Genomic DNA, 27,050 nt, shown 5'->3' on the forward strand with positions numbered 1-27,050 from the left:
CGGGGCGGCGGGGCGGCCCCCGGGAGCCCCGCCGGGGCTGCGGCTGCCGGGACGCTGCGGCCTTCCGGGAAGACCGTGCTCCCAGCTCTTTAGCGGGGCGCGGGCGGCCCGGGGCCCGGGCACAGCGCTCGGCCCCCGCGCCCGACACCCGGCCCCACCGCTGACCGCTCGCGAGTGGCCCGTGGGAAACGCGGAGACGCGCCGGCGGCGGGGGCGCGCGCACGGCGGGGGCGCGCGCGCGCGCCGGGAGGCTCGCTGCCCGACGACCCCGGCAGGCTCGCTGCCCGACGACCCCGGCCCAGACCTGGCAGAGGCGACCCGGCTGGAAAGGGTCGGAGGAGGGGTCGCTCGACGCGCTGTGTCCCCCTCGTCGCCCGGGGCAGAGACGAAGCAGGTAGAGAAAAGAACATACTGTTTATTATTCATTTGAAACGTCACATGCAGTTTTAAAAATTAAAACTCTTTATTTAAACATTTCGGTAACGTCTTACCAGTCTGGTGGCAGCAAAGAAGCTCTACCAAAGACAAGAATGGCGAAAAGCACTTACAAAAATACATTGCACAGAGTCCTGTCCTGCATCTTTAAAAATAAATATTCAAAATATTTCCACCCCATCTCCCAAATTTAGCTTTATATAGGAAATTTTGAGTTATATATTTATCCTGTAATATATGAAACATATATATACATTTTAATCAACTTAACTGCATAGGCATTAGTTTCAATTCTAACAAGAGTGAAAAATCCTAGTTTATGTAGTTTTTGTATATTTGAGGACTGTTGTGCAATATACATAAAACTCTTCAGAAAACCAGTCAGCACCATCATTTTGTCTTTTTCTGAAAATACATTTATGGTACACCAAAAAACTGTCTTAACCCAATAAAAGAAATAATTTTTAAGGTAAAACATCTGTAACTTTAAGTGCCTTGCAGATACATTTATAAAGTCTGCTCAGTAAAATAGTCTAAATATTAAATATTAATTATAACCAAAACAAAGAGAATGGCCAAGTCGTAATAAAAGGCAAATCCAACCAGAGCCCGTACAAAGTGCTGCTGTAAGAAAAGCATCACCAAATGTCCTGGTTTCATGAATTTGCCACATGGGACAGTCTCTAATAACTGTAAGTGCAATAAAAACATAAGCCTCTGAAAGACAGAGCATGTTAGTGTTCGCTTTTCAGCAAAATTCAAGACAAAATCTGAAAATATCCAAAAGATTGGATTTCTTGCTTCCTATTCATAGTGTGACGTGAAACTGCAGGGAGAATCCGATGGGATGAGCCCAGTGGAGACCTGAGAACTCTATTTACATTTTATACAGATCCAGACCATCCCCTCTTGAGTCAGATACACTTCAAACCTGCAACAAAGGGAAACTCTCCCGGGTTCCTGAAGGGATGATGGAAAATCCTTCTCAGTGGCGGGAGCATGCTAAGCAGGAGACCCCATTTTCATTACTTGTGCACCTGGTGATATAAAGAACCACTTATGCCAACAGGGGAGCATCTCATCCTAAAGGAAGGGAGTTAGCTCTCAGCTTTGGTGACATCGTTCATCCCTGAAAGACGTGTGCTGGGTTGAACACATATCTGCTCCCAAAGGCCCTTTCAAGGGGCTGAAGGGTGCTGTCAAGGCCTCAAGAACACTCCAAACTTTTTAACTTCCTTTGCTTTGTTCCTGATGTCAAGCAAATAGTTTTATGTTCAAAATCAAACCCCCCACCCCCCCAAAAAAGTAAGTGTCTGTGTGAACCATACATTCAGATGAATCTCCAGAGGCCACCTGCGGCTGGCAGGCCTCTGAGCCCACGAGCCAGCATGCAGTGTCTGCTGGGGACGGGCAGCAGCCGGGCAGCGGGCGTCACCCCACCCTGGGTCCTGCCGGAGGTCGGCGTGTGCGTTTCAGGGGCGACTAAATGCTGCAGCCTATGCCTGAGCCCATGAAGGATGCCAGTGTTCCAGGCTGTCCACTATATACAAAATGTACAAGAACAGCGAGTCATCTCTTTACTCAATAGGCTCTCCATGAACTCTGAACCGGTAAAGACACGTGTATTCAGGATGGCCCCAGTTAGAAAAAATCCGAAGTTCCACTATTTGGAAAGCTCTTTCCGGTTTTTTCTGTAATTGAGAAAAGAAAAAAAATCACACATTTCATATTTATATGCCCAAGCCCCACTACTTCCCCAGCTATGAGACTTGAGATGAAGTAGCCAAGTTGGAGGTTAAGCTTTTCACATGAAACGCGTCATCACAGGACACAGGTTCAGGTCGCTGCGTGCGACATGCTCACGCGGGACAAGCTGCGCATTGGCGAGGCGCACTCAGGCCGGAGGCGCTGGGGGCAGCGGGCCCACTGCCTCGAGGGCTGGCCCTCACGCCCCGTGGGTGGTCCCCTAAGTGTCTGCGGGTCCCGAGGCCGGGACCGTGGCAAGGGAGCCCAGGATGCGCGGGAAGCACGAGGTCCTCACCGGGGCCACGAACATCTGCAGAGACTCCCCCTCCTGGTCGTAGGTGAACCGTCCCAGGGGCTGCCCTTCCTCCTGATGCTCGCTTTCCAACCCCTGAAACAGAGCCATCTGGTCACTGAATGAAGGGAAGGGACCACGTGGGGGTGGGCTGGGCTGGGCTGCGGCCACGTTTCCATTAAAGCAGGCGAAGGCCCTCCCAGGAAGGCCTGCTGTGCGCTGGGCACTGTGCTGTGCGCTCCTCACAGACCACAAAGCCTGTGACGCAGGCACTGTTTCCCGTTATATGGATCAGGGAAACAGCTGGGAGAGGGCGAGCTGACCAGGCAGCAGGCCACACGCGACAGCCACGTGGCCCGATGCCACCCTCCACACTCCAGAGCGGAGCCCGAGGGCACCTGACGAGCGCGGGAGAGGAGAGGCGGCCAGCAGAGTGAGGGTGGCTCCCTGCCAGAAAGAGGACGGTGGGTGAAGGACAGGAGTCCGTGTCTGTGGAGACGGTCTCCGTTTGGGAAGATGAGGGAGCTTGGGAGATGACGGTGGTGATGGCTTTCCACAGGGTGAATATAGCTAATACCCCTGAACTGCACACTCAGAGATGCTTAAGATGCTAAGTTTCCGTTCTGCGTATTTTACCACGATAAAAGTAACCAGTAGGAAACAAGTGACTGTTTAATGTCTGTTTCATAAAAGGAAAAAGGACTTTCTAGGTGTAAAAATGCCATGGAAGAAATTACAGGTAATGATCAGGCGTAACTAAATATGGAATTAAGACTTGACAGTAGGAAGAATATCTAACAGAATGACTCAATGACTTAATATTTTTATATTAAAAAGCTAAAATATTCATAAATGAATAAAGACAAAACTAGACTCTACAAAAAAAGGAAACACGCGTGTGAAGTACACAGTCACCAAGACTAAAATAAGAACCATCAGGCCAGTGGAGACTAAACAAGACCCAGAATCGGGGACGCGGGGTGAGGAGCGCCTCTCACGCTGACAGCACACGCGCCCGAAGGACCCCAGGCCCCTGGCAGCCCCGAAACCGCACGCGGCCTGAGTGTCTTTCTGGGGAGTCAGTGGAGAGGGAAGACAGCTCTGGGGAAGCTCGCCCGTGGACGGGGGCAGGTGCTCCAGCGCACCGAGGCGTCAGATGCCGCTAAACACAGACGCTGACGCTCACCGCCACGGACAGATTCTTAGGGTCAAGTTGCTTTTTCAGGGTGAGAAGTGAAATTTTATCAACGGTGTCGCCTCAAACTGCATTTTTTTTTTTTGCCAAGCTATGCAGCTTGTGGGGTCTTCGTTCCCAACTGGGACCTGGGCCCGGCAGGGGAGGCACAGCCTGCCCGCTGGACGGCGGGGAATCCCCTCGGCTGTGGCTGTCATGGGAAATGCCAGCGCTGGGCCCCGGATGTCCTCTTCCCCGCACCCGCACTGTCCGCACCCCACAGCCGGAACAGACTGCACAGCTGCGCGACGAGAGGCGCGTCCTCCCGCAGCCTCCCTCCCCGGGACAGTCCGGGAACGTCTCCGTCCACGTCGGCGGGCAGAGGGGAGGACACAAGGGGCAACCCCGGTAGCACACTCGTGTCCCAGCCTTCTCGGGGCTCACGTCTGGGAGGTGAGGCGGGGTCTCGGGGTCTGGGTGCACTCACGTAAACCGCAAAGTCCTTGGGGGCGCTGGTGATGCTGCCCGTGGGTGACAGTGTCTTCGGTATGTGCTCCAGGGTGAAGGCGGTCGGGCGGATCGTCATTGACAGCCTCACCACCAGGTACCCCTGGGAGCCTCTGAACGCCCAGCAGTTCCCTGGGTAGATGTCAGGCTGGGGAGAGGCAAACACTCACACTTAATGGTGAACAAGCTCCTGCCGCTTGAAACAGGAGCAGTGACAGGAGAGAAGACTGGCTAATACTGAAAAAAACCGCAGAATTTTTGCTGGTAAGAAACGGTCACGCGTAAAATCAGAACTAGGAAGCGAGGACAGGCATCTGTGGCTTCACCCCAAAGGGCCACGTGCGCAGCGCGAGGCGAGCACCCGGTCAGGCGAGCCTGCGGGCACGGGCGGCACACGGCGCTGCGAGTGCCTCGGACGCAGGGAGAGACTCCGTTCCCAGAGCAACAAGAAAAGCACAATTTGAGCAACACCTGTCACCACCTCTCACCTCGCAGACAGACCATAATCCCCACCAGACAAGACCAGCTCTGTGCTGGGGGTGCACGCCCCACGTGCCGAGCCCAGAGCAGCGGGACACAGCCACCCTCCGGCTGAACGGGGAGCCCACGTTCACACCCTGTGTGTGGACACAGCCCCAGACGATCGAGAGAGGGCTTGTACTGCGGTGGAGGACCTGTAGCCCTCACCCGGGGCCTGCCGTCCAGAGGCCGGGACCACCTCCTGTCCACCCCGGCCCCCCGTGTGCGTCTCCGCCTCTCCCAAATGCACCAGCCGCCCGCCCTGCGCCTTGGGGCTCCGGGTCCCTGGCAGGGTCCTTCCAGCCTGCAGAGAGGCCAGGCTCCCCAGGGGCAAGCCAGGCTGTGCCCTCTCAGACAGGCCTGGGCCTGAGCCGTAGGGGACACCCCCGAGAGGCCGTGAAGCCCACCACAGGACAGCACAGGCAGCCTCGCCTGCGCCAAGTCCAGAAACAAGCAGAGCCAGCAGAGGCGTCAGAAATCGCCTCTGAGTGAGCGGGGATGATAGGGACGGTGAGGTGTGGGGCTCTGCTCCTGGGCCCCGGGCTGCTGCGTGAGGCGCACCCTGGACCGCGGACTTGGGACTTGCACGCTCCAGCCTGTAACTCTGCGGCAGCAGAACGCGCACACCCCCCAAAACAGTCACAGCAGCACCACGCCTGCTCAAGGCCAGGACACGCATGCGGCGGCCCGGACGCCTGCTCACCTGGATGGCCACGCGGGGCGACTGGGAGAAGTACCAGAGCGGCACACCGAACAGGCTGATGAGTGCGGTCTTGGTCTCGTACGTCTCGGAGCAGCGGGTACTCAAGACGCTCCCCCCTGCGGCAGACCGGAGACGCGGCTCAGCGTCTCTTCCTACTGTTTCAGAAACAGCCTCACTCCCACCTTAGGGATCTGCCTGTACTGTTCTAAAAATTCTCGCGGTTCTCGTCCTGTAAATAATCTTACATGAAAACCAGCTCCAGTCCCACTTTTTAAGTATGTATTTATGTGCCTGACGGGGTCTAGCCACAGCACTGGGGAGGTTCCTTCGCGGCTGTGCTTGGCCCCTCCAGCTGTGGCGTGCAGGCTCCAGAGCAAAGGCTTAGTAGCTGCAGCGCTCAGGCCTAGCTGCTCTGCACCGTGCAGGATCTTCCCAGACCAGGGATCGAACCGTGTCCCCTGCACTGCAAGGTGAATTTTTACCTGCTGGGCCACCAGGGGAGCCCCTCCAGTCTTAATTTTACTTCTTCGAAATTCAGAGTCAACAGTTCAGAAATGTTTTAGGACACACAGTCCTAACGCCAACAAGACACTGGGCTCCCCGCCTGCCACGACGGGGGCGGTGACGCTGAGTGAGCTTTCGTTCTCATTGAAAAATGAAGAGTAATGAATCTAACCGGGCATCAGCATTACCTGACGGGAGTTTTCAGATGGCCTCCTTATTGCTGGGGGAATGGGAAGTGTCTAAGAGGACAGGATTTCTATTTGGAAATAAACAAAAACGTCCTGGAAGTAGATAGTGGTGACTGCTCTAACACGGCAAGAATACCAAAAGCCACCCAACTGTACACTTGAGAATGGAGGAGTCTGTTGCATGAATTATATCTCAGTAATTACAGTAACAGAAAGTGTTAAAAAAAAAAGTCAAATTTGCCTCTCAATAGGAAATGGGATGGGATGTTGGTGCCAAAGCAGGTCAAAACGAGCTGGTGTGGGAACAAACAGCAACTCAAGTGAACTGAGAAGAAAACAAGTATGTGATTAATAAGTCCAAGCAGCCCCGAGCCGTCTGTCCGCTCGCAGCCAGCGGCGCCTCGGCCGGATGCACGCCACCACCCTGGGGACGCCGGAAGACACAGCCCCGGCCTCTTTCGGGGCTTCTCACCTCCTAATGGGAGAAGCGTGCATGGGACAAAATTTTAAACAAGAAAATAACGTGATTTTGATCTACTGATCAGCAGGTCCAAACTTCTGAATTCTTTATCTAAAAAAGTGTCTCCTTAAATCCAGTGACTCAGTTTTTTCACTTAGGAAGAGCCTATAAACACTTTGTTCAGTAACAGAACGTTCAGTTCAGCCTTCTCGGGATGATGAGAATTCTGAATCAATGACACACCAACCTGTGAGGACTTACACCTCTAAGAAAACATGGCAACTACTGGTCCCACCGAGCTGGTAAAAGTCATGTGATGTCTCTGAGTTGTCAAAGTTTCCTCAAAAACCACTGAATTTCAGACACAAAACTAAAATCACTTAATAGTCTAAACACCAGACGCACAGCGAGCAGCTTTGACATGCTGGCAGAACCTGGCTGCCTCTGGCAGGAGCAGGAGCCTGTGAGGGTGAGTGAGGGGAGGCCCCGGCCCCGCCCGCGCCCTGCCAGCTGCCCTCAGCCCTCCCACAGGTGCTACACGGTTACTGGTGTGTGCCAAGAACCTCCCTTCCTCCAAGAGACCCTAAACGTTCAGAAAACCAGCATTTTCTCCAACACGTCTGCTACCAAACGCTCTCTGAACTGACGTGATGCCACTCCCGTTTTCACACGCATCCCGCGTGACCCCGGGTGCTGTCCTGGAGGTCTCCGAGGGCTGACAACAGAGGTCCCTGGGCTCGCCGCCTCGCTGAACCACAGGCTGGCCCTCCAAGCGCACCTGGCCCGGGGCCACGTCCAGCAGCACCTCTGACCAGCCTTCCCGAGAAGCCGGAACGGTGCCCGTCCTTCCCACCCACCAGCCGTGGCTTCTGCCACGGTAACAGCCATCCTTCCGTCATCTGTCTCCCCCTGCAGAGGAGGTTCTGGGGGGCAAGGACTGTCCAATTCACTGCTGTGTCCCCGATGCCCCCAGCGGGCCTGCACATGGCTGACGGGAGCACTCCTGTCCTGGGACAGTTTGGGAAATACCCTACAGCCAGTGGACTTCTATATTTTAAAAACCCACACCCTTTACAACACACAAGACTGTGAGTAAGCAATCAGAAGTTCTGGGGTTCTGCTGCCACACGTTGTCTGGCCACGCGCCCCACAGCCCACACTCCGGGGGAGCTGGCCCGCCTCTAGCAGACCCCAGGGGCACGCTGGGAGTGCCGCTCCCCCTCGGGCCATCGCGCGATCTCCCACGCCCCCGCCCCTGCTCTGGACCGAGAAGCCGGGCACTCACCCCCGGACTCCAGGGCGAAGTCCACCATGCCCGTCTTGTCCTGGGAGTACAGCTTCAGGGCGTTGTTCACGATGACCCGTGCTTGCTGGGCAGAGGCGGCGCCCACAGGAGCAGAGACAAGACTCACAGGTTAGTGACAGAGACAGACTTGCAGTCAGCTCTATGTGGGCGCCTCAGGAACGCCAGGCTCGGGTCCTGCTCGTGACCGCGGAGACCTTGGCGGGAGGGCCAAAGCCAGACACGGCACAAAAGGCTCAGAGCCAGAACCCCTGGTGCCATAAAAAATGGACAAGCAAGGGACAGCATCAGAGACGGTAGCTGGGACCGCACGATGGGACATTTCTGTGTAATTCCAGAAGGCATGTGGCCACCCAGGTAGACAAAATCTTTGGGACAAAAAGATTAATAACGTGTAAAATGTGATACTTCCAAGAAGGAGTGTGGCAACAGGAAGCGTGCCCCCCACACCCACTTGGAGTTGAGCACTTTCTACACCCTCGTCACACCCTTAAGGGACCATCCCCAGGACAGGGCATCAGCATCTGCTAGCCTAATACCTACACGGGCAGTTCCATCACCACGTGACTTCAACACTCGTCTACTCACCGCTTCTGTTATTCCAGAAACGCCTGCTCCACTCACAGCTGACACGACAGTTTCGGAGCTCGGCATCTGTCTCGTCACAGAAATGTGGTGCGTAATGTTCCTCAGGACCTGCAGCTCTAAATCCCGTAGCAAAGCCTGCACGTCATCCTTGCTCACAAACTGAGCAGACAGCTTCCGGAGCAGCCAGTCAGCAGAAGCGTCGTGCTCATCCCCAGAGAAAACGAGTCCGAGAGTCTCTCTGATTTGCACATCCACCTAGAAGCACCATTGGCGAGTATCACGTGAGTCCACTGGTTTAGATGAATCTTTTCAACTCTTCACTCAATCCCCTTCAATACCCGGAAAAGACCACACAGCTGACCAGAACCCATGGCAGAGACGCGACACAGCTCTTCCCTCTCGCACAAGATCTAAGAGCCTCCACGACGCTGGGACATGTTCAAGGAGCAGGGGCAGAGGTAAGCGAGTCTGGGCACCCTGGGTGCCCAAGAGGGGGCCGGAGGGGCCGCGCCCCAGGTGAGGGAGGTGCAGAGACGGCAGGGCCCCGTCTTCAAATTCAGTCTGAGAAGCTAACAGTCCCCGACACAACCGCAGACGTGACTTTACGCAGGGAGGAAGCATCCCGGTGCGGTGTTTCTACACAGACACCACGGCGTGCGCACTCCCCTCTTCAGGCTCCGCAGAGAACGAGCTCGGGGCAGAAGCCCCTGGGAAAGCGCAGCCCCCGTGACGCCGCCAGCCAGCGGCCTCCCCCTCTGCGCGCTCTGGAACGTTCTGCCACTTGTGCCGGCCGCCGCCCCGCCTCGGGACACCTCAGCACTAACGCCACCACACTGCACACGTGTCCGTAGCCCGCGCGTGCGCTCCTTCACCTCTGTACCCGGATCCCAAGAGCAGGGCTGCCTGTCCCCAAGACAAAGTCTCCGCGACCCATAACCGTCTCAGGGCCTTCCCCCGGGAGGCTGCAGGCCCCTGTCCCCCAGGCCCCCCGCAGGGACGGCCACCCCCTCACCAACCTGGGGACCGAGGAGCAGGTGTTCACGCGACCTGCACACCCACTCAGGGAGCCGGGTCGCCTGCCCGGCTGGGCTGAGTCTAGTGACCGACTAAACCCAAAACCGCACAGCTTCAGGGCTCCGACGGCCCCGGCTCACTGCAGCCACCGTGTGCTCTGACAGGCCTTCATGGATGCATCGGAGTTCATCAGCCTCGGGGACCCCGCCCGCCCGCCCGCCCGCCCGCCCAGCTCAGCAGGGCCTGCGCCTCTGCAGCATCTGCCCTCGCTGCCCGCAGCTCTGAGTGCGGGGCTTCTGTTTCTGCGTGAGCATGGGCGGCCCCGACGCCACGTCCTGACGCATGGATGTGAGGCACGAGCGTCTGCTCTGGAGACGGACAGACAAACTGCCCCCCACCATACAGGCGCGCCCTTGGAGGGAAAGATAGGCCCGGCACCCACACCTCGTGTCACTGGAATGGAGGGAATTTGAGGGGAGCTGAATTTTTAATTTCATTTAAAATGTTCAAAAAGCTTCAAACATAGTAAAATAAAAATTTTAAACAAAGTTGAAATTAAAAAAAATTAAGGCACAAACTCAGTGTCTCTTTTCCATGACAAACATAAAAGCTGAGGCACTTGCCTTTTCACGGAGGGCCTCCACCGTCTCACAGCTGGCCTGCCCTCGCTGCCAGCTGGACAAGTCTGCCTTCAGGCGCCCCAGCTCCTGCTCCAGGCGCCCGACCAGCGCAGGCAGGTGCTGCTCCTCGCCAGCCCCACTGCAGGCAAGGACAGACGGCACCGTCAGGGGAGAGGTCCCGTTACAGGCAGGGCGGCTGGCAACGCACCCCTGCCCCCAGCACACGGAAGGCTCAAGTCAAGGGCCCAGAGACTGTTCCCGCCTCAGCGTCGGTGCGCACACCACACACTCTTGGTTTTGTCGCCCTGGCTCTCCTGCCTCGGTTGCCCTTCTGTTACTCCAGTAACTCACTCGGACGTGAACAGGTGGGAGCACTGGCCTCCAGTCTTCCTGTCTCTGGCCCCAGTGTCTGTAGGTCCTGTGTCGTGATTTTAGGCCTCAGGACAGTGTGCGGGCGGGGGCTGGATCTGCTGTCAGCAGTGGTTACGCCTCCACTTGGGGGTGGGCACCTCCTATACACCATTTAATATGTAAAACCTACCCCCATCTCCTTAAAATTCTGAAAGGCTTCATAAACTCATGAACGAGGCTATGTTTATTGGTCATCATCATGCTACTGGAAGAGAAAATGAAACTAAAGACGTGGCTTCAGGGTTTTAACAATCCTGTTTCAATGCAGCCACTGTATGTTATGAAATGGTAGCGTTCTATTTTGGAGAAGGAAATGGCACCCACTCCAGTGCTCTTGCCTGGAGAATCCCAGGGATGGGGGAGGCTGGTGGGCTGCCGTCTATGGGGCCGCACAGAGTCAGGCACGACTGAAGCGGCTCAGCGGCAGCAGAGTTCTATTTATCTTGTTTACAGGCAGGTGCCGTTGTGTGGAGACACCAACAGTTCCAGTCTCACGAGAGTGCCCTCAGGGGTGAGCACTGCGGGTCTGCACGGTCTGTCAGAGGGACTCTGGCACATAAAGGCCCTGCAGGAGAGTTAGAAGGTCTGCCACGCACACTGACCTGAGGCCTAAAATCACGACACAGGACCCACAGACACCCTGGGGCCAGAGACAGGAAGACTGGAGGTCAGAGCTCCCGCCTGTTCGCGTCCGAGTGAGTTACTGAGTAACAAGGGCAACCGAGGCGGGAGAGCCAGGGCGACAAAACCAAGAGTGTGAGAAAGACGGGCAGCTCTGAGGCTCGCAGGCAGGGAAGCGACACGTGGCCAAGGGCACTAAACGTGCGGAGAAGCACGTGGCTTGTGAGGACTGGACACAGCACCCTGGGAGCTGCCCAGAGGCCAGGGCTCGGAAGGCAGGTCTCCTCGAGGGGCTGCCGAGCAGGGCCCAGGGTTGCAGTGCGGGGCCCCGGGGCGAGCAGAGGCCCACCACACCGCTGTAAGCCCACGGCCGCTCCTTACCCCGGGGTGGCCCTCCAAGGCGCGTCCAGGGAGGGAGGCTCCCCAGAGCACACAGGGCCCCGCGCCTTTGGTACTGCGCGGAGGTGGGTGGCAGCAAGCGCCCCCATCCTCCTCCATCCTCAGGTGCCCTAAGAGCCTCCCAGGAAGACAGTGGCTGCAGCTGACACAGCCCCGCCACTCCCGTGCTGAGACGGGGCGGCCCACGGGACCCCGAGGAGGCCAGCAGGGTTAGGCGGGAGGGAATCTCGCGAAACGTCCTACCTGGCCGCTCTCAGCCTGGCCTGCTCTAGCTCCTTCTGGATGGCCTAGAACGATTGAGAAACTGTTTAAATACACAAGTCGTGCGCCAGCTTTCCAGGAAGTCACATATGCGATTACATGCGTATAAACAGGAAGATACACGCTTATCTGGGATTCTCCCCCTTAATTTAAAGCCCAGCCCTGGCTGCTGGCAGGCAGGTGAGGGACGTTCACTTCACTTTCCACAACAGACTTTCAAAGACACGCAGCGTCCGTTCTGAGGGGCGCACAGTTCACCTGGGAGCAGCCTGACAGATTTTCAAGCTAAGCAGCTCCTGGAACCAGCACCCAGGCCACGAAGCCAGACTCCGCCAGCCCCAGCGAGTGCCTTAAGCGTGGCAGGGCGCGGAGGAGCAGCTGGCAGGTGCTCACACGAAGCCGTGCCTCATCAACACGGTTTGTTCACAGCCGTTCACAGGTCATAACTGGGCTGAGGTCCCGCTCCGTGGCGGCAGCGACACGGGTGGGACAGCCGCGGGCTTTCCCGCGGCGGCCATGGAAACTTCCAATCGATGAACAAAGTGAACAGGCCGCCTCGGCTGCCGTCTGCGGCCAGCCCCACCCTGAGGGCTATGGTCTCCCCTGAAGCAGCAGCTCCACCCCCTCAGCGCCCCCAGGCCTCCTCTCTCTACCTCTTCAACACCTGGCGAGACCAGACATCCCCCAGAAAATCCCTCTGCAAGAAGGGTCAGGGTGCTGCTCCTGTCCCTGCCCACAGACACCGTCACCCCACAGAGGTGGGAGACGGCGAGGCGAGCCTGCCCCACCCCACACCTGGCTCAGACCCTTCCCCTCTAAAAGACGGCTTGGAGCCCGTGAGCTGGACACGCGTGGGAAGCACTAACACACACCGGAGCCATCCAGGGAAACGGGGGCACGCGGAAATACTGCTTTTTAGTCTCACAGAGGACGGCAGCAAACGCCCTACGGCAGCACCTCCAGACAGGCTGGGGATGTGGACGCAGGACGACTGCTGACTTTTGTCAAGGACACTGCGCTGCTGGGGCCAAAAGTGAAAGGTCAGGGCGTGAATACCTCAGATCTCTCTGTCAGTTCTCCAAGCACATCTTCCAGGCTGGAGATACGCAATTCATGCTCTTGGTGAAGCCTCACACAGTCAGTCTTGAGGGAAAATGAATGAAAAATAGTAGAGAAAATTAAGCCTCAAATAAGCCCAAACCTGTCAGGCAGGCCGTGCCATTCCTCCACAGCACAGCCCGCCACAGCACCCCGCAGAGAGGACATCTTCTCTGGGTCTAAGTTCTGGGTCTGAAACCTGCCCTACGGTGGTTTTCAGGAAAACGGACTGACAATCCTTTCTTTGAGAACCAAACAGATGAGACAAGAAACATATATATATAAAATCTCATGGTTCCATAAGGACTAGAGCTGCTCTTAACTATCTCATGATCTTGAGATATTTTAAATAACGGCTTTGAGCAAATCTTCAGTTCAGTGACAGTAAAATTTCATGCAACTGTGTTCAATCCACTCACAAAATAACTGCAGGCCAGGGACAGCCGTGTGCCCAGCTGCAGCCTGCCCCACCTCCTGGGCAACCCCCACAGGCCTCTCCGCCTGCCCCACCCTGCCCTCACCCGGGACTTCTCCTCGGGAGTGGCCAGAGCACCACAGCGCCGGCCACCGCAGGGCCCACCTGCTCCCTGTGCCTGAGAACCCCCTGGTGTCGCTGTGGAGCCCGGGAGCCCACCAGCGCCAGCCCCCTTGAGACGCCGCCCCCCCCACACTCCTCACCGGGGGTGAGCCCCGCTCCCGGCTGCCGTCCGCCAGGTCCACCCGAGCCTGCAGCTTCTGGAGCAAAGCCCCCAGCTGTCCTAGCCTCTCATCGTGTCTGTGACACTGTCCCGACAACGTGGCCACCTGCCTCTCCACCTCACGCATCCGACGCCAGTGGAAGGCCTCATCGCCAACCTGGAGAGTAAGAGGTTCCAAAGGGGACAAAAAGACAAGTCCAGACAGCAAAGCAGAGCGCTACAGGAAAACGTCAACTACAACTCACACAGCCCGAAGGAAAAGACAGAGAAACGTTCCTCTTTAGTGAGTTCCTTTACATGGAAGCCTATAGGTGGTTTTTATTTTCTGCTTTCTACATTTTCCAAAGTAATGAAAACTCTTTTTTTAAGTGAAGATGAACTGAATGATGAGATGGACTGGAATATGGAACTCCACTGAGCTGCACAGGTACTGCGTTTTCACAGGCAAGGTTCTGTCCACGCACCTTCCTAACTGCACAGAGGAGCCTGTGCTCCTGTGTCTGTATCACACTTGGGTAATTCTCAAAATATTTCAAACTCTCCACCAGCAAAAGCATTATATGATTCATTAAAGGCTGAGACGATGGTTAGCATGTGTTAACAGTGAAGTATTTTCAGTTAAGGTCTGTACATTGTTTTTCCAGATGTAATACTATTGTACACTTAAAGTACCATAACGTAAACGTAACTTTCATACGCACCAGGAAACCCAAAAATCCGTGTGATACTTGAGCTAACACAGTACTTGAGGCGTGCCTGTATGCATTACTTGAACTGTTTCAGAACAGGGAAGGAGCCCAGCTGAACTGCCCTGTCGTTTACAAGGAATGCAGAAACTCGCTTGGGAGAACAGACTGCAATGTCAGGGAAGCGGGTCTCCTGACTGATTACCTGCAGAGGCTGGTTGGCATGGGAGGCAGCGGGTGTGAGCGTGGTCCCGGGGTCATCCACTCTCTGCACTCTGTGGCTGTGTGTCCAGTTTAACACAGGCAGGAGTGAGAGGACGTCACCCTGGCCCCATAACGAAACACCTGCACCTCAAATCAGAGAAGAAGCACTTGTACACGTGTGTGCACACACTGCTCAATGACAGACATGTAAACGCTCTGCAGAAAAAGCACCTGTACACACGCGTGCACACACTGCTCTTCAGTGACAAGACATGTAAACGCTCTGCTTCTCCACTAATTCACAGACATGTGCGTGTGTACATACTAGGCATGTAAGGTAACAAAGTTAAATTGCACTTACCCAGTAAAAGTAATAGTGGAATGAGCAAGATTAAAAACTTGCAAATATTTCGAAGGCACCTAGGAATGAAAAGATGTAACTTGGGAAAAGCGAAAAGCAGGGCTTACCGTCCTGTCTGCCCTTGCTAGGCAATTTTATACAAAACGCACCCCCCGCTCTCATTTCACATGGGAAGTCCACAGGCCAAGAAATGCAGCTAGCTTTACACACAAGGTCAGCAGACACCTACAAGAGAACCTGCCCACGCAGGGCTGTCCTCAGGGCCCACGTGAACAAGCCAACAGGTCATTAACTGTCAACACGCTGGGCTGGGTGCACAGGAGGGCACTCAGGGGCCACAGGCACTGGCCCACAGGGGCACCCTGGTGCCAGGGCGAGTGCACCAGAGAGGGAGCCAGGGGCCCGGGCCCAGTCCTGAGCTCTAGGACGCGCTGCTCAACCTCCGCACACCAGTCTCCCTGGTGACGCCTGCCTTTCCCTTTGCACAGGAGTGGCTGGAAAAATTATGTAAGAATACAAAAGCACTTTACAAAATATAAAATGGTTAAGTCAAATGAGATCATGAAATCAGCGCAAAATCAGCTTTTTAAAACACCCAGCTGACATGTATCGGCTTCCTTACCTTGTTAGAAGAAACACGTTCAGCCAAGAGATCAAAGTAACAAACTGGTACCATCCAATCCCAAGCCACCAGAACACTTCTGATGCTGCCTTCCCTAGAAGAGAAAACACCAAAGGTCCTGTGGAGATGTTTTTAGGAAGAACAAATCCCTAATGGACCAGTTTTGTGAAGATACGCCAGAAGCACAGGAAATGTGTTACCAGACACTTGAAAGTCTGTCAAGATGAAGCTAGGGGTGAGGTACCCAGGTGCTTAGTCACCGCAGCAGGAATGCCCGTCACTCAAACAGGAAGATGAATGAGCCACAAAGCAACACGGCGAACACAAAGTACAGCAGGGAGACACCAAGTCCACGCGCCCCCGAGCACGCAACAGTGAGCAGCTAGACCCACACAGACCCCACCCACGGAGAAACGAAGCCTGCCCGTGCAGCCTGAAGCACAGGATGCCATCGGGAGCATTTCTAATAAAGGGCAGAGCAAGCTACATGAGGATGAAAGCACGAAAAGCGAAAATGAAATGTTTACTTGGCTAGGTAAACAGTTTATTGCAGGCGCTTAGCCGCCAAAAGCCAAGAGGCACTAACGCGGAAGGCCAAAGTAAGCACCTGGGGCGGCCGTGGCCCAGCAGAGCACCGGCAGCAGCATCCGGGACACGTGCCATCCTGCGGCTCCAGCCCTGCGCAGCGCCTGCCCCGGGAGCTGACCTGTGCCGGAGAGGATGTGGCAGGAGGGGCGCCTTCAGACACCAGCCCCGGCCCCGGGGCAGCGCCTGTCCGCACCACACCCGCGCGACTGAGCCCACAGCCTCCCCTCACAACAGCCACTGGCCGGCCTACGCCCAAGCAAGACGCTGGCACTAACTTGGGAGATCCCTGCTCCGGGTTGCGGCCGTTTTCACTCACTTCTGCCTACGGACATGTAGGATGTAAAACGCAGAGGTTTCTCATAAACCCACGGGGGCTGGCTGGCAGCTGCCCTGCACACACGTGCAGCGGCTGCAGGCAGAACGTGTACCAGAGAGACACTGCAATCACGTACAGTAAGTACACGCCATGCACGCCAGCAGTTAATAGGCTCTGGGTGAGACAGTGGTCACTCAGACACCAGAATGAAATCTCCCCACACTGGCGAAAAGTATCTCGGAATCACCACCAGCAGCCCCACTGGGTGACAGAATAAAGCACAGCAAGCTTTCTGCCAGACGTCGCGCCTGACATGAGGCAGAATGCTGCTTGCGAGACAGCGGTTCTCATTTTAGAGTGACCACGGGAAGTTAAACACTCACAGCATTTGTGTGCTGACTCCCGAAAATGTTAAGTGATTCCAACTCAGCTGATGTGTAAAGACACATGGTGTTAGAGGCTTATCTTTTTTTTTTTTTAATCTATAGCTTCATGTTTATTAATTAACAATGAGAGACAAAAATTTTTGAAGTTCAGCTTTTTAAAAGGACTAGCGCCCCTCTGCCAAGAGGCTGGCAGGCACGAGCTGAAAGCATAGCCGTCTCTGCCACGCGCGGGCCGCACAGGCTCCGGCCCAGCCCCGAGTCCCGGGCGACAGCGCCCACCCAGGCCCGGCTCTTCTCAGCCACTCAGTTCACCTCGAACGTGCTCCTCTCCACACGCTTCATTTACGCTAGATACACTTGCAGAGAAGCTTTTCAAGAATGATAGTCTCCATATTTTAAACCAAAGTTACTACTTCCCTGTCGGTTTTACTAAGCCCTTGAATTTCAAGCACAAAGAAACAGAGAACAAGGATCATCTGTGACAGTGACGACAGACGCGTGTCTGAACTGGCACGAAAGCAGCGCCGGACAACCTGCGTGCGCCAGGGCGAGCCCCAGGGTCCCTGCCAGCCCTCCTGGCCGCCAGCGCTGCGGGTGGGTGGCGACGTGCGTTTCCAGGCGCTTCCTCCCCTTACAGTCGTCGCCTGCAGGGGCGGGACAAGCAGTTAATTGGACAGATGGACATGCACCCCGTTGATCTCAAGGGTGCGCAGCAACGGCAGTTTGAAACGAGCAGGAAACTCAATTCACGCAAACTCCCAGCCAGCGCCGCCGCTGCTACTGGCTCCCGGCCTGAGGGCCCGCCATACTTACACAGCGACGCCCCGTTTGCACGGAGGTGGCCGTCCTCAGTGAGGCGCGCGCTCGCGTCCGTCCTCCCACAGTGACTGGAATGAGCTGCAACACAGGTGAGAGGGGCTGAGCGGGACGGGCTCTGCAGGGCGCCGAGGGGCGGGGGCTGCCTGCCCGGACACGCCCGCCAGCGCACAAGGTGGGCCCGCTTCAGTCGCTTTTGAAACATCATTCTAAATGCTACTCAGATGATCTTTTTTACTTTAAAAAGGTCGTAAGAATAAAAAGATGAGCGTATTAACTTTTTATTTACTGTTTAAGTGCTGATCGACGTCCAGGAAACGTCCAGAACTGCAGAGAGAGAGAGAGAGGTGCAGAGCAAGGCTGCAAGCAAGAGAGAGAGAGAAAGGCCGCACAGGTCAAGAGGAGGGCGTGAGCGAAGCGTTGCGTGGGGAGGAGTGTTTTCTCCACTTTGAAAGCGCACGATTTGGTGGAAAGAGGAAAAAATTATTTAAATACCTTTTGATTCATGGCTTTCTGACTCATAGCTTTTTGATTCGCAACTTTTCAATTTGTAATTTTCTGATGCATAATTGAGCTTCATTAAAACCACTTGGAAAAGGTGCACCAAGAACGAGGCACAGGGTGCCAAGCTGCGCACGGCCAGCGACCAGACGCCATCCCCGCGGCGGGCAGCGCAGCCTGCTGAGAGACCGCGAGCAGTTACTCTTCCGGCAAGGTGGGGTGACGCACTTCAGCTAAGGCGGGACCCACCTTTTTTCTGGCCGTGCCATGCAGCTTGTGGGCTCAGTTCCCCAACGAGGAACTCAACCTGGGCAGTGAAAACTCGCAGTCTTAACCTCTACAGCCATGGCATCCCCTGGAACCCGCTTTTAAGTAGGCCCCTGCTCGGCAGAGCCACAAACCAGCCGTCCCCGAGGGCACTGGCAGCGCCACACGCGTCTCTCCGCGGCTGGCTGCGGTGGGCACGGGCTCTGAGAACACCGCCGCTTTCAGAAGCTGGCAAACGGCCTCTGCCCTGACCTCTGGCCCAGCAAGCCCACTGTGCTCCCAGCTGCAAGAAGCCCCTCCGAGAGGGGCAGCCCCCTCACAGGCGCTCCACAGCTCGTGCAGCAGGGGACGAGGACAGCGACCCGGACACCAAGCCTCCGTGCACTTCGGGTGCCCGGTCGAGGGTGCCCGCCCGCCGCTGGCTCCCTCTCCGCAGCACCATGTCAGGACAGACACTGCAGCCCCATAACCCACAACACGCAGGGCGGCGTCTACAATTCACAGCGCCTAGAAACTGCTATCACTGAAAAAGAGTTTCTTCACCGAGTGGCAGCTGAAGAATGAGGCTCGTTCCTGCCCCGTGACAACCACAGGGCGGCCTGGAGATGGGCCCGCCAGGAGCAGGGAGAAGCGGTCCCGTCCATGCACCCCGACTCAGCTCTGTGAGGTCAGGGCACACACGCGAAGCCATGGGGACTGCAGGGATCTGTACGCGAGTGATTTCTAAGAAATAAGGTCAGAGCTCCAACCCTCTCCCCAAATGGCCTGAGTAAAGCACTAGGCTGCTTGTGAAATGGAGATCTGAACCAAAAAAAAAAAAAAAAAAACTGGGACCAGAAACCCCATCAGGTCAGCTTTGCGCTCCTCCACTCGCGGTCCTCTGCGTTTGACACCACGGTGTAAACTTTATACAGAGACCAGTAAAAACAGGAAAAAATTAACGAGCAGGTTAATCCACGGCCTGTTTCACTGACAATCCAAAACACCAAAATCCACTTTTCATTCATCAATTGGCAACATTTAAAAGAACAAAAATACAAACACTCCTACTTAGCGAGAGAACAGGAATGGGACCCTCAGCTGGCCATGCAGGGGAGCAGTCCTGGTCAGTCTGCTGGGAGGCCAACGGGAACAATCTATCTCAACTGACACTATACACAACCTGCTTTCACTGGCGATGATAATGGTTCAGAAGCTGCCGGCTGCAACAGGTTTTAAGTGTGTTTAATTGCTGACTGTGGCTTCCGCAGAGGACAGGCTCGGTCAGGGCTGTTCCTTAGCATCCTGCTCTGCTGGACACTGCTCAATGTCCAAGGGAAGCATGTGCAAGGCTTTTAAGGCCTTTCTGATGTAGCCCAGAAAACCGTATTTTTTCTACAATGCACTCAACCTATCAGGTTTCAGACTCAGAAACTGCACGGCTCAGACAGGATGCGCGGTGTGTAACACAGCTGTGCTGCTTCGGGCCTGCCTTCCCTGAAGACTTGTGCACGAACTCACGCATACCCAAAGAAAACACAGTTTGTAGACGTGTACAAACAGCCAAGCCTGAATGTCCACCTCTACACCAACTGAACAGATTTCAATACAATCATAAATGCAACTTTAGGAATCAAAAAGAATCTAAGTTCACGGCAAAATCTAAGTTCACGGCAAAATCTAAGTTCACGGCAATCACTGTTTTAACACGAAACAACCTGCAAAACCACCTACTGGAAGCAAAGACAAAACACTCCGCGTCTCTGCAGGAGCGTGAAGACGCTGAACCGATCCTCTAAAACGGCAGACAGCTCAGTCCACGCTATGCGACTTTCACCTCTTTATTCCAGTGAACGGGTGAGGTGAAGGTCCCTCCAGAACGGACACCAGACAGGGACTGGGGAGGAACAGGGAGGGACTGAGCTTACCTGCGCTACTTAAAGATTCCGCAATGAGAATGTACGGAAAGAAACTGTGGGCTGGGGTTAGCTTCTGATTATTATGCATGTTTTGAGTAAATATGCTCATATAACAGATTCCACAACAGTGTGACCTAAACCACACAACAGAGATAAGAGCCTCTGCGTACAAGTTACAAGTTATGCTAATTTTTCTCCCTGCACACCTCTGAGGTTTTCAAAAGTTCTTTGATAAACGTTTCTCTCAAATAATTAGGAACAAACTTTTTTCAAAGGTAAGTCAGCTGGCACCAGCTCCACAGAGCACTGCTGTGATCTACGACAAGGAGCACAGTGGGGGCAAAGCCCCGAGACCCGTACCTGGTTTTCTCCCCCAAATACTCAAGACCGACTGAAGCAGGAAGTGGGGTGAGGATCCAGAAGCTCCCCCTGAAGACTCCACCTCCGGTGCAGCGGGGCTCAGGCCACCGTCCCCGGCGGTCAGGACGAGTGGCTGGCAGCCAGCAACAGAGCCGCAGCCGGGTCGAGGGACAGACACGGCCACAGGCGGGCGACGCTGAGGGCAGCGTGTGGGGCGCGCTTTCACCCTAAGGAGGGCGCTGCGCCTCACGCGGCAACAGCAAGCTTCAAATGCAGCCTCACTGCCCGACGTGCGGCACATCAAGCGTGAGGCCCTGGGCCCCAGCCCCCAGGGAGCTCCCAGAGGACCAGCGGCTCGGGGGCCAGGTCTGACTCCGTCACTCGCCAGCAAGCGTCTGAAGCTGGCTGAGCCTGTTTCCTGGTCTGCAGGACGGGGTGATGATGCTAAGAGCGACCACAAGGGGCACAGCCGTCCCGGGGGGCTGCTCCGGGGGCCAGGGAGGTCACGGCACAGAGCCCCGGGCAGGGTGAGCGCGCGGGGCATGGGTCTCTGTGGCAACCAACTCCCTGCCCTTCCCCTCACAGCGTCCCCACTGTTCTGGCAGCCCTGAGGAGGGCAGGAACACGGCAACTGGCAAAACAGAGCTCCCAGCCACGGGATACGGTGCGGAAATGGAACTGGAGTCGGCCTGGGGCCGTCCTCCTTCATGGCGAGACCAGCACAGGGGCGCCGCCCGCCCCCCCCCACTGTCCCCTCCCGACCCTGCCCGCCTGCATGGCGTGTCCCCCGGCCCTGCCAAGCAGACCAGCGCTCGGATCACACAGACGCGGGACTGAGGGCTTGGAAACAACGCAGCGCGGGTTTCAGGTCAGGCGCTCCCAGCATCCCACACCTGAAGGCAAAGAGCAACCACAGCGGCCGTGAAGCTGCTGGAGGGGCACCTCGGCCAGGCGGCCCCCAGAGGAGCCTCTGTAGCTGTGCTCTCCATGGAGACCCAGCAGGGGCTGACTCTCTCTGGCAGGGGTTGATCAGAACCAATCAAGCAGGCACACGGGGGCCCAAGGGCCTCCCCCTGCCAGTCAGTGGTTGCCCTGCATGACCCTCCGCCATGCCTGCCACCCTCCCAGAAAGGCTGGTGTGCCCCGTGCCACCTAGCACCCCCGTGCTCCGGTGGGCTGTCCCCGCAGTCAGGACGGTGACCCACAGAGACCAGAGATGGCCCGCGGCCCGCCGCCTCCTGAGGCACCTGGAGCCTGCGGCCCTCAGGAAGGAAGAGTGCGTCTGCACGGGCTGCACAGCCCTGCAGGTCCATTTGGAACAGGGTTTCTCCTGCTTACTCTGAAGTTCAAACAGACTCTCAAACGCTCCTAGGGACGAGGCCCACCACAGCAACCGCAGGCTGGAAGAGGAGGGGCAGCAGCAGAGCTCAGCTCGTGGGTGCATCTCTTAAAGGATCACTCTGAGCTCCCGTCTGTGGTACAACCGTGCAGACCAGGAGGCCTCAAGACAAGGCTGATAAGGAGAAAATGGAACAGCTAGTATTTGGACATGAACTCTTTTCCTTACTTTTAAAAGAGCAAGACTTACGTTTCTGATTCCTGTCCCTGGAGTAGATCCTGGAGGCCGGGCCGTGGGCTGCAGGGGCGGCGGTGAGCACGCCCTCGCGCTCGGAGAGGAGGCTGCAGTCACCGCAGGTGTAGCCGTTGCTCCCGGCCGCGGCTCCCGCGGCCACCTCACCGTTTCCCTGAATGGCGACTTTATTCCCACCTAGAGTTTGCAAAGAACAGATGGAACCTCCTCGTTACAATCTGAAGATATCTAACTAAAACGTCCATCTTGAGAAACATGGGGAAGAAAAGGAGGAAAATAATTACCTTTAAGATCTCCGTCATCGTCAAGACCTAAAAAACACATTTTTTTGCTATTGAGCTACAATCATCAAAACAGGACAAGATGCACGCAAGCAAAAATAAAGGTTACAACGCTCATGAGTGAGCATCACGGCCCTGGTCAAGACTGACTCCCTACAAGGCCTACGATTAATGGAGATTCCGCGAGGCGCCCGCAAACGTCTGCTTTCCGTTCCAGGACAAAGTGCACCTCTGGGGAAAATGCCTACACACACTCTTTGTCTCACACGCTTACACACCTCTCCCTCGTCTTACACACACTCACACACCCCTACACACACACACACACCCCCACCCCTCACACACCACACCACCCATTATCTCACACACACTGACACACCCCCTCACACACACCACGCCATTTCACACACACACCCCTCCACCTCACACACACCATCCCATCTCCCACACTCAGACACCATCTCTCACACACTCACACATCCATCCCACATGCTCACACACCCTGTCACATACACCCACACACCCCACCTCACACCGTCACACACCCCTCGTCTCAGTCACACACCCCTCTTCTCACAGCCGCATCCCTCATCTGACATGCTCACACCCCCCGTCGCACAGCCACACCCGTCTCACAGCCGCACACCCCCGTGTCACAGCCGCACACCCCCGTCTCACAGTCGCACCCCTCATCTGACATGCTCACACCCCCCCGTCGCACAGCCACACCCGTCTCACAGCCGCACCCCCATCTGACAAGCTCACACCCCCCCATCTGACATGCTCACACGCCCTGTGAGTGGAGGAGCAGGCAGGAACCGTAGCGTCGGTGCGCTCGCCCCTCTGTTGCCCAGGCGCTACTCCGCTGGTGAACAAAACAAAACCACGGTGTGCGCCAGGCCTCCCCAGACCAGCACACGCCATGTTTAGAGCCAATCCAGTCTCCACGTCTCCTCCAAAGGGACAGCCTGGGCGTCACGGGGACACAGCAGCTTGCGGCCCCCCCAGCAGGCGCCTCTGCGGCCGCCGTGCCCTCTGCAGTGAGGGTGGGGCATGCTGCTGCCGCCCAGGGAGCCAGGTCACAGCCACATCGCCTCTGAGTCGGCCTGTCTTCACCAGGTGCCTTCCAACGAGTCAGAAACTGGCCCAGAGCCTGAAACCACGCTGCTGAGTGTACCAGTGACTGCGCGTCAACAGCGCACAGAAGTCCCGCATCAGATGGTCGTGAGCCTGGCCCAAGCCCTCCACGCCACCTTCCGCAGCAGGACACGTGCTTGGCCAAGGGAGGTGGTTTCCTGGCATTTCCAATCTGATTCAGAGGAAGGCCTCAAACGTTCACTGGGCTCCCCCCACCAGGAAGGGGCAAAGCGACAAGCTGGCCCCAACACCCATTCTTCTCAGGACAACCGGGGACATCACCAGGGACAACTCACCCCAGAAGTGGGCCACTTTGGTCTGCTCACGGATCAGAGACTCATCCAGCACAGGAGGCCGCAGACAGGCGGCGGCCTGCACGGTGCCCGAGCCGCTACGGCTGGCAGCCGAGGACAGGGCCTTCCTCGAGCTGTGGTGGACGCTAAACGCCGACTTGTGTGCGCTGCCGCGCTGTCTGGTTAGTCTAAAAAAGAAACGGTGAGGAACAAGTCTACAAACTCTGTCTAGCAAATACAAATGACTACCTTTTCCCAACCCAAAATCTTTGCCTGACAATGAAGTGTCGTTAAAGTAATGTTCTCTTACGTCCTTCTTGCTATATAATAAGACGCCTATTAATCTAACACAGGAGCTGCTAAGCTGGGCTCCAGTAACTCCTTTGAAAATTGTATGCACAGGTAGTTTTTGGATTACCTAGGGGCCCATGACCCCTGATAGCTCAAGTTGGTAAAGAATCTTCCTGCAATGCAGGAGACCCCAGTTTGATTTCTGGGTCTGGAAGATCCCCTGGAGAAGGGAAGGCTGCCCACTCCAGAGTTTTTGGGCTTCCCTTGTGGTTCTGCTGGTGAAGAATCCGCCTGCAATGCGGGAGACCTGGGTTCAATCCCAGGGTTGGGAAGAGCCCCTGGAGAAGGGAAGGCTGCCCGCTCCAGGGTTCTGGCCTGGAGCACTCCACGAACTCCACAGTCCATGGCTCTCAAAGAGTCGGACACCACTGGGCGGCTTTCACTTCGTGACCCCAAAGGGGTTCACACTTAAAACACAAGTCACGGCACCACAGGCAGACCCTGCAGTTTCTCAGTCACAGTGGACACAGAGCCGCATCCAGCACAGCGAGGAGAGGCTGCCACCAGGTCCTCTCTGCACTGGGCTCACCGCGGCGACGGAGAGCAAGCCCATGAGGACAAGCTCCCTCTCCTGCAGCCCAGGGACGGCGTGGAGACAGGAAGGCCCCCGAGCACACAGCCCAGGAAGCCTGGTCCTGGAGTCCCGGGGACAGGGCTGCAGCCTGTCAGAGCTGGGGAGCCCGCAGCCGGCCCAGTGTGAGCCCCGAACCAGGACGCCCAGGAGCTTCCCTGCACGTGAGCCGCACGTGGCCGCAGGGGGCACAGTGTGCACGTGTGTCCTGTGGACGGGGAGGCGGTGCCACAGACGCTCACGCCCAGCCCTGCTGCCAGCCCAGAGGCCTGTCCTCTCACCAGTCAGCAGCCCACTCCCAAGAGACAACTACTCAGGCTGGAGACCCGTCGCTCTTCACCGAGCAAAGCTGAAGAAGAGCTGTTACTCTCATTCTTCATCTCTAAACAGCACAGGGATCCTGCACACTCCACACGCATGTCCGCAATCAAGTCAGCAAGACAACCGTGAACACAGGGAAACACCTAAACTGAGGCGTGTGCCCGTGGGTCCACAGAGTTCACAAGCAGACTCCAAGCGCCGGTGACACGGGAGGCCGCAGGGCCGCGCGACGGCGGGCAGGCCCCCTTGCTCTCCACTGGGAGCCTGCACGCGGATGAGCGGGGAACACTGGCCCGAAAGCAGGGGTGTCCTCACCCTCTAGACCCACACACCCCAGCCCTGGTTTCAGCCTTGTCCACAGCTGAGCTGGAACCGTGTGAGCACCTCTGTGCACACACACAGCGTGAACCGCCAACAGTGAGGGTCTGCAGCCCGGAGCGCGGCGCGCGGCCCGCGTCTCGCTCACCTGGCCGCGCCGTCCCCCGCGGGGCCGTCGCCGGCTGCGCGGGCTGTGGTGACCAGGCGCAGACTGCGGCGGGACATTCTCGGAGAATCAAATACAGGATCCAGCTTGTGTTCAGTCTCGAAATCCAGAGCATCAGAAGAATAGCTTGAACTAGAAGGAGAAAACCTTGTTAGAGATGAGCACCGGTTTACAGCACCACTCTGAAAACAAACTAACAGAATGCGCAAGCTAGCGTGAATTTTTAAAAACAGCCATTAGCATGTGAAGCCTTTCCTACAAAGCAAAAGCAAGCTGGGACCAACTCGGCCCACAGCTGACACGCCCTCCATGGGCTCCGACCGCAGCCCCTGCCTGGGGTTCAGGTCTAGGGCCGGCTCTGGGAAGGGCGAGAGATGCGCTGAAGTCACCGGCACCCTGCCACGGGCCACGAAGTCAACCCTGTCAGAAGACTACAACCTCTACTGTTAACAGCAGACCCTGGCTGATAATGCAGTTAATGAGACAGGGAGCCCAGGAAGGTGCTGAATAATCAAACAGGAGGACAGGGGAAGCCGGTGACTGAGCCACCAGCGCCGCTTTGCGTCTAACTCACCGTTAAGTCCAGAGACGAATGGTACAAAGAAAACCCACTTCCACGTAATTACCTTAAACCAAAGCACAGGCCCTTCTGTGCCGGCAGCAAGCTTCCCAGATCCGGAAAGAGGAGTGGAGAACCTGCTCGTGCCCCGTGGGGGCAGGGGTCCTACCGACAGTCCAGCAGCAGGGCAGTACAGTGAGGACTCCCCACCTCCAGGAGGTGAGCTCACATCCCGGCAGGAAGAAGGAAGGTGAGGGAGAGGCCACAGCCGCCACAGGGAGCAAAGCAGGGGAAAAGTAAATCGCAGCCCAAGGCACAGGGTGGGGTTGCATGAACTTGGGCCTGGCTTCGAACAAAGGGCTCCTGGAAGCTAGAGGGGGACCTTGCTCCCCGGAGGCCCTGGGCAGGCCCAGTGGTTTATCTGCAGGAGGTGGAGACTCTGGGGACACCTGGGGGCATGTCCAGAAGGTGGACCCTCGGGCCAAGGGTCCAGATACTCAGGGGGACCAGGGGCATAGGGGTAAAGTAAATGGTCTTGACATTTCTGCAACTTACTTCGTATTATAAAAATATTTCCAGAAGCGCCCCTGGTGGTTCAGTGGTAAAGAATCTGCCTGCCAATGCTGGAGACGCGGCTGGATCCCTGATCCGAAAGATCCCATGTGCCACGGAGCAGCTAAGGCCCTGCACCAGACTCCTGAGCCTGGGAGCCAGCACTCCTGAGCCCACGAGCTGCGACTCCTGAAGCCCGGCTGCCTTAGAGCCCATGTTTCACGAGAGAAGCCGCCACAGTGAGGAACTTGCGCGTCCGTCACAACCAGAGGGCAGCCCCACCCTCCACAGCTGGAGAACAGCCTGTGCAGCCACGGAGACCCAGCACAGCCAGGAACAAAGAAATACGATCACAAAAGACTCT

The 27,050-nt window shown here is 56.4% G+C and overlaps 1 protein-coding gene across 1 annotated transcript in view; it reads right to left on the bottom strand.

The window, feature by feature from the left end:
- Positions 1 to 397: 397 nt before the first annotated feature.
- SUN1 (Sad1 and UNC84 domain containing 1) overlaps positions 398 to 27,050 on the bottom strand; it is a 41,365-nt gene continuing 14,712 nt past the window's right edge. The window contains exons 5-25 of the mRNA XM_040231497.1: positions 25,558 to 25,707; positions 23,852 to 24,036; positions 22,422 to 22,448; positions 22,135 to 22,314; positions 18,016 to 18,198; positions 17,518 to 17,601; positions 17,238 to 17,348; positions 16,022 to 16,120; positions 15,415 to 15,508; positions 14,793 to 14,851; positions 14,433 to 14,572; positions 13,522 to 13,698; positions 12,802 to 12,888; positions 11,728 to 11,771; positions 10,057 to 10,192; positions 8,420 to 8,674; positions 7,814 to 7,898; positions 5,377 to 5,492; positions 4,135 to 4,302; positions 2,477 to 2,569; positions 398 to 2,126 (exon numbers count right to left, since the gene is read on the bottom strand). Of these exons, the coding sequence (XP_040087431.1) occupies positions 2,013 to 2,126; positions 2,477 to 2,569; positions 4,135 to 4,302; positions 5,377 to 5,492; positions 7,814 to 7,898; positions 8,420 to 8,674; positions 10,057 to 10,192; positions 11,728 to 11,771; positions 12,802 to 12,888; positions 13,522 to 13,698; positions 14,433 to 14,572; positions 14,793 to 14,851; positions 15,415 to 15,508; positions 16,022 to 16,120; positions 17,238 to 17,348; positions 17,518 to 17,601; positions 18,016 to 18,198; positions 22,135 to 22,314; positions 22,422 to 22,448; positions 23,852 to 24,036; positions 25,558 to 25,707 (2,587 nt within the window). The 3' untranslated portion in view covers positions 398 to 2,012. The remainder of the gene's footprint in view (positions 2,127 to 2,476; positions 2,570 to 4,134; positions 4,303 to 5,376; positions 5,493 to 7,813; positions 7,899 to 8,419; positions 8,675 to 10,056; positions 10,193 to 11,727; positions 11,772 to 12,801; positions 12,889 to 13,521; positions 13,699 to 14,432; positions 14,573 to 14,792; positions 14,852 to 15,414; positions 15,509 to 16,021; positions 16,121 to 17,237; positions 17,349 to 17,517; positions 17,602 to 18,015; positions 18,199 to 22,134; positions 22,315 to 22,421; positions 22,449 to 23,851; positions 24,037 to 25,557; positions 25,708 to 27,050) is intronic.

The sequence above is a fragment of the Oryx dammah genome, unplaced genomic scaffold (genome assembly GCF_014754425.2).
Source record: "Oryx dammah isolate SB20612 unplaced genomic scaffold, SCBI_Odam_1.1 HiC_scaffold_2, whole genome shotgun sequence".
NCBI lineage: Eukaryota > Metazoa > Chordata > Mammalia > Artiodactyla > Bovidae > Oryx > Oryx dammah.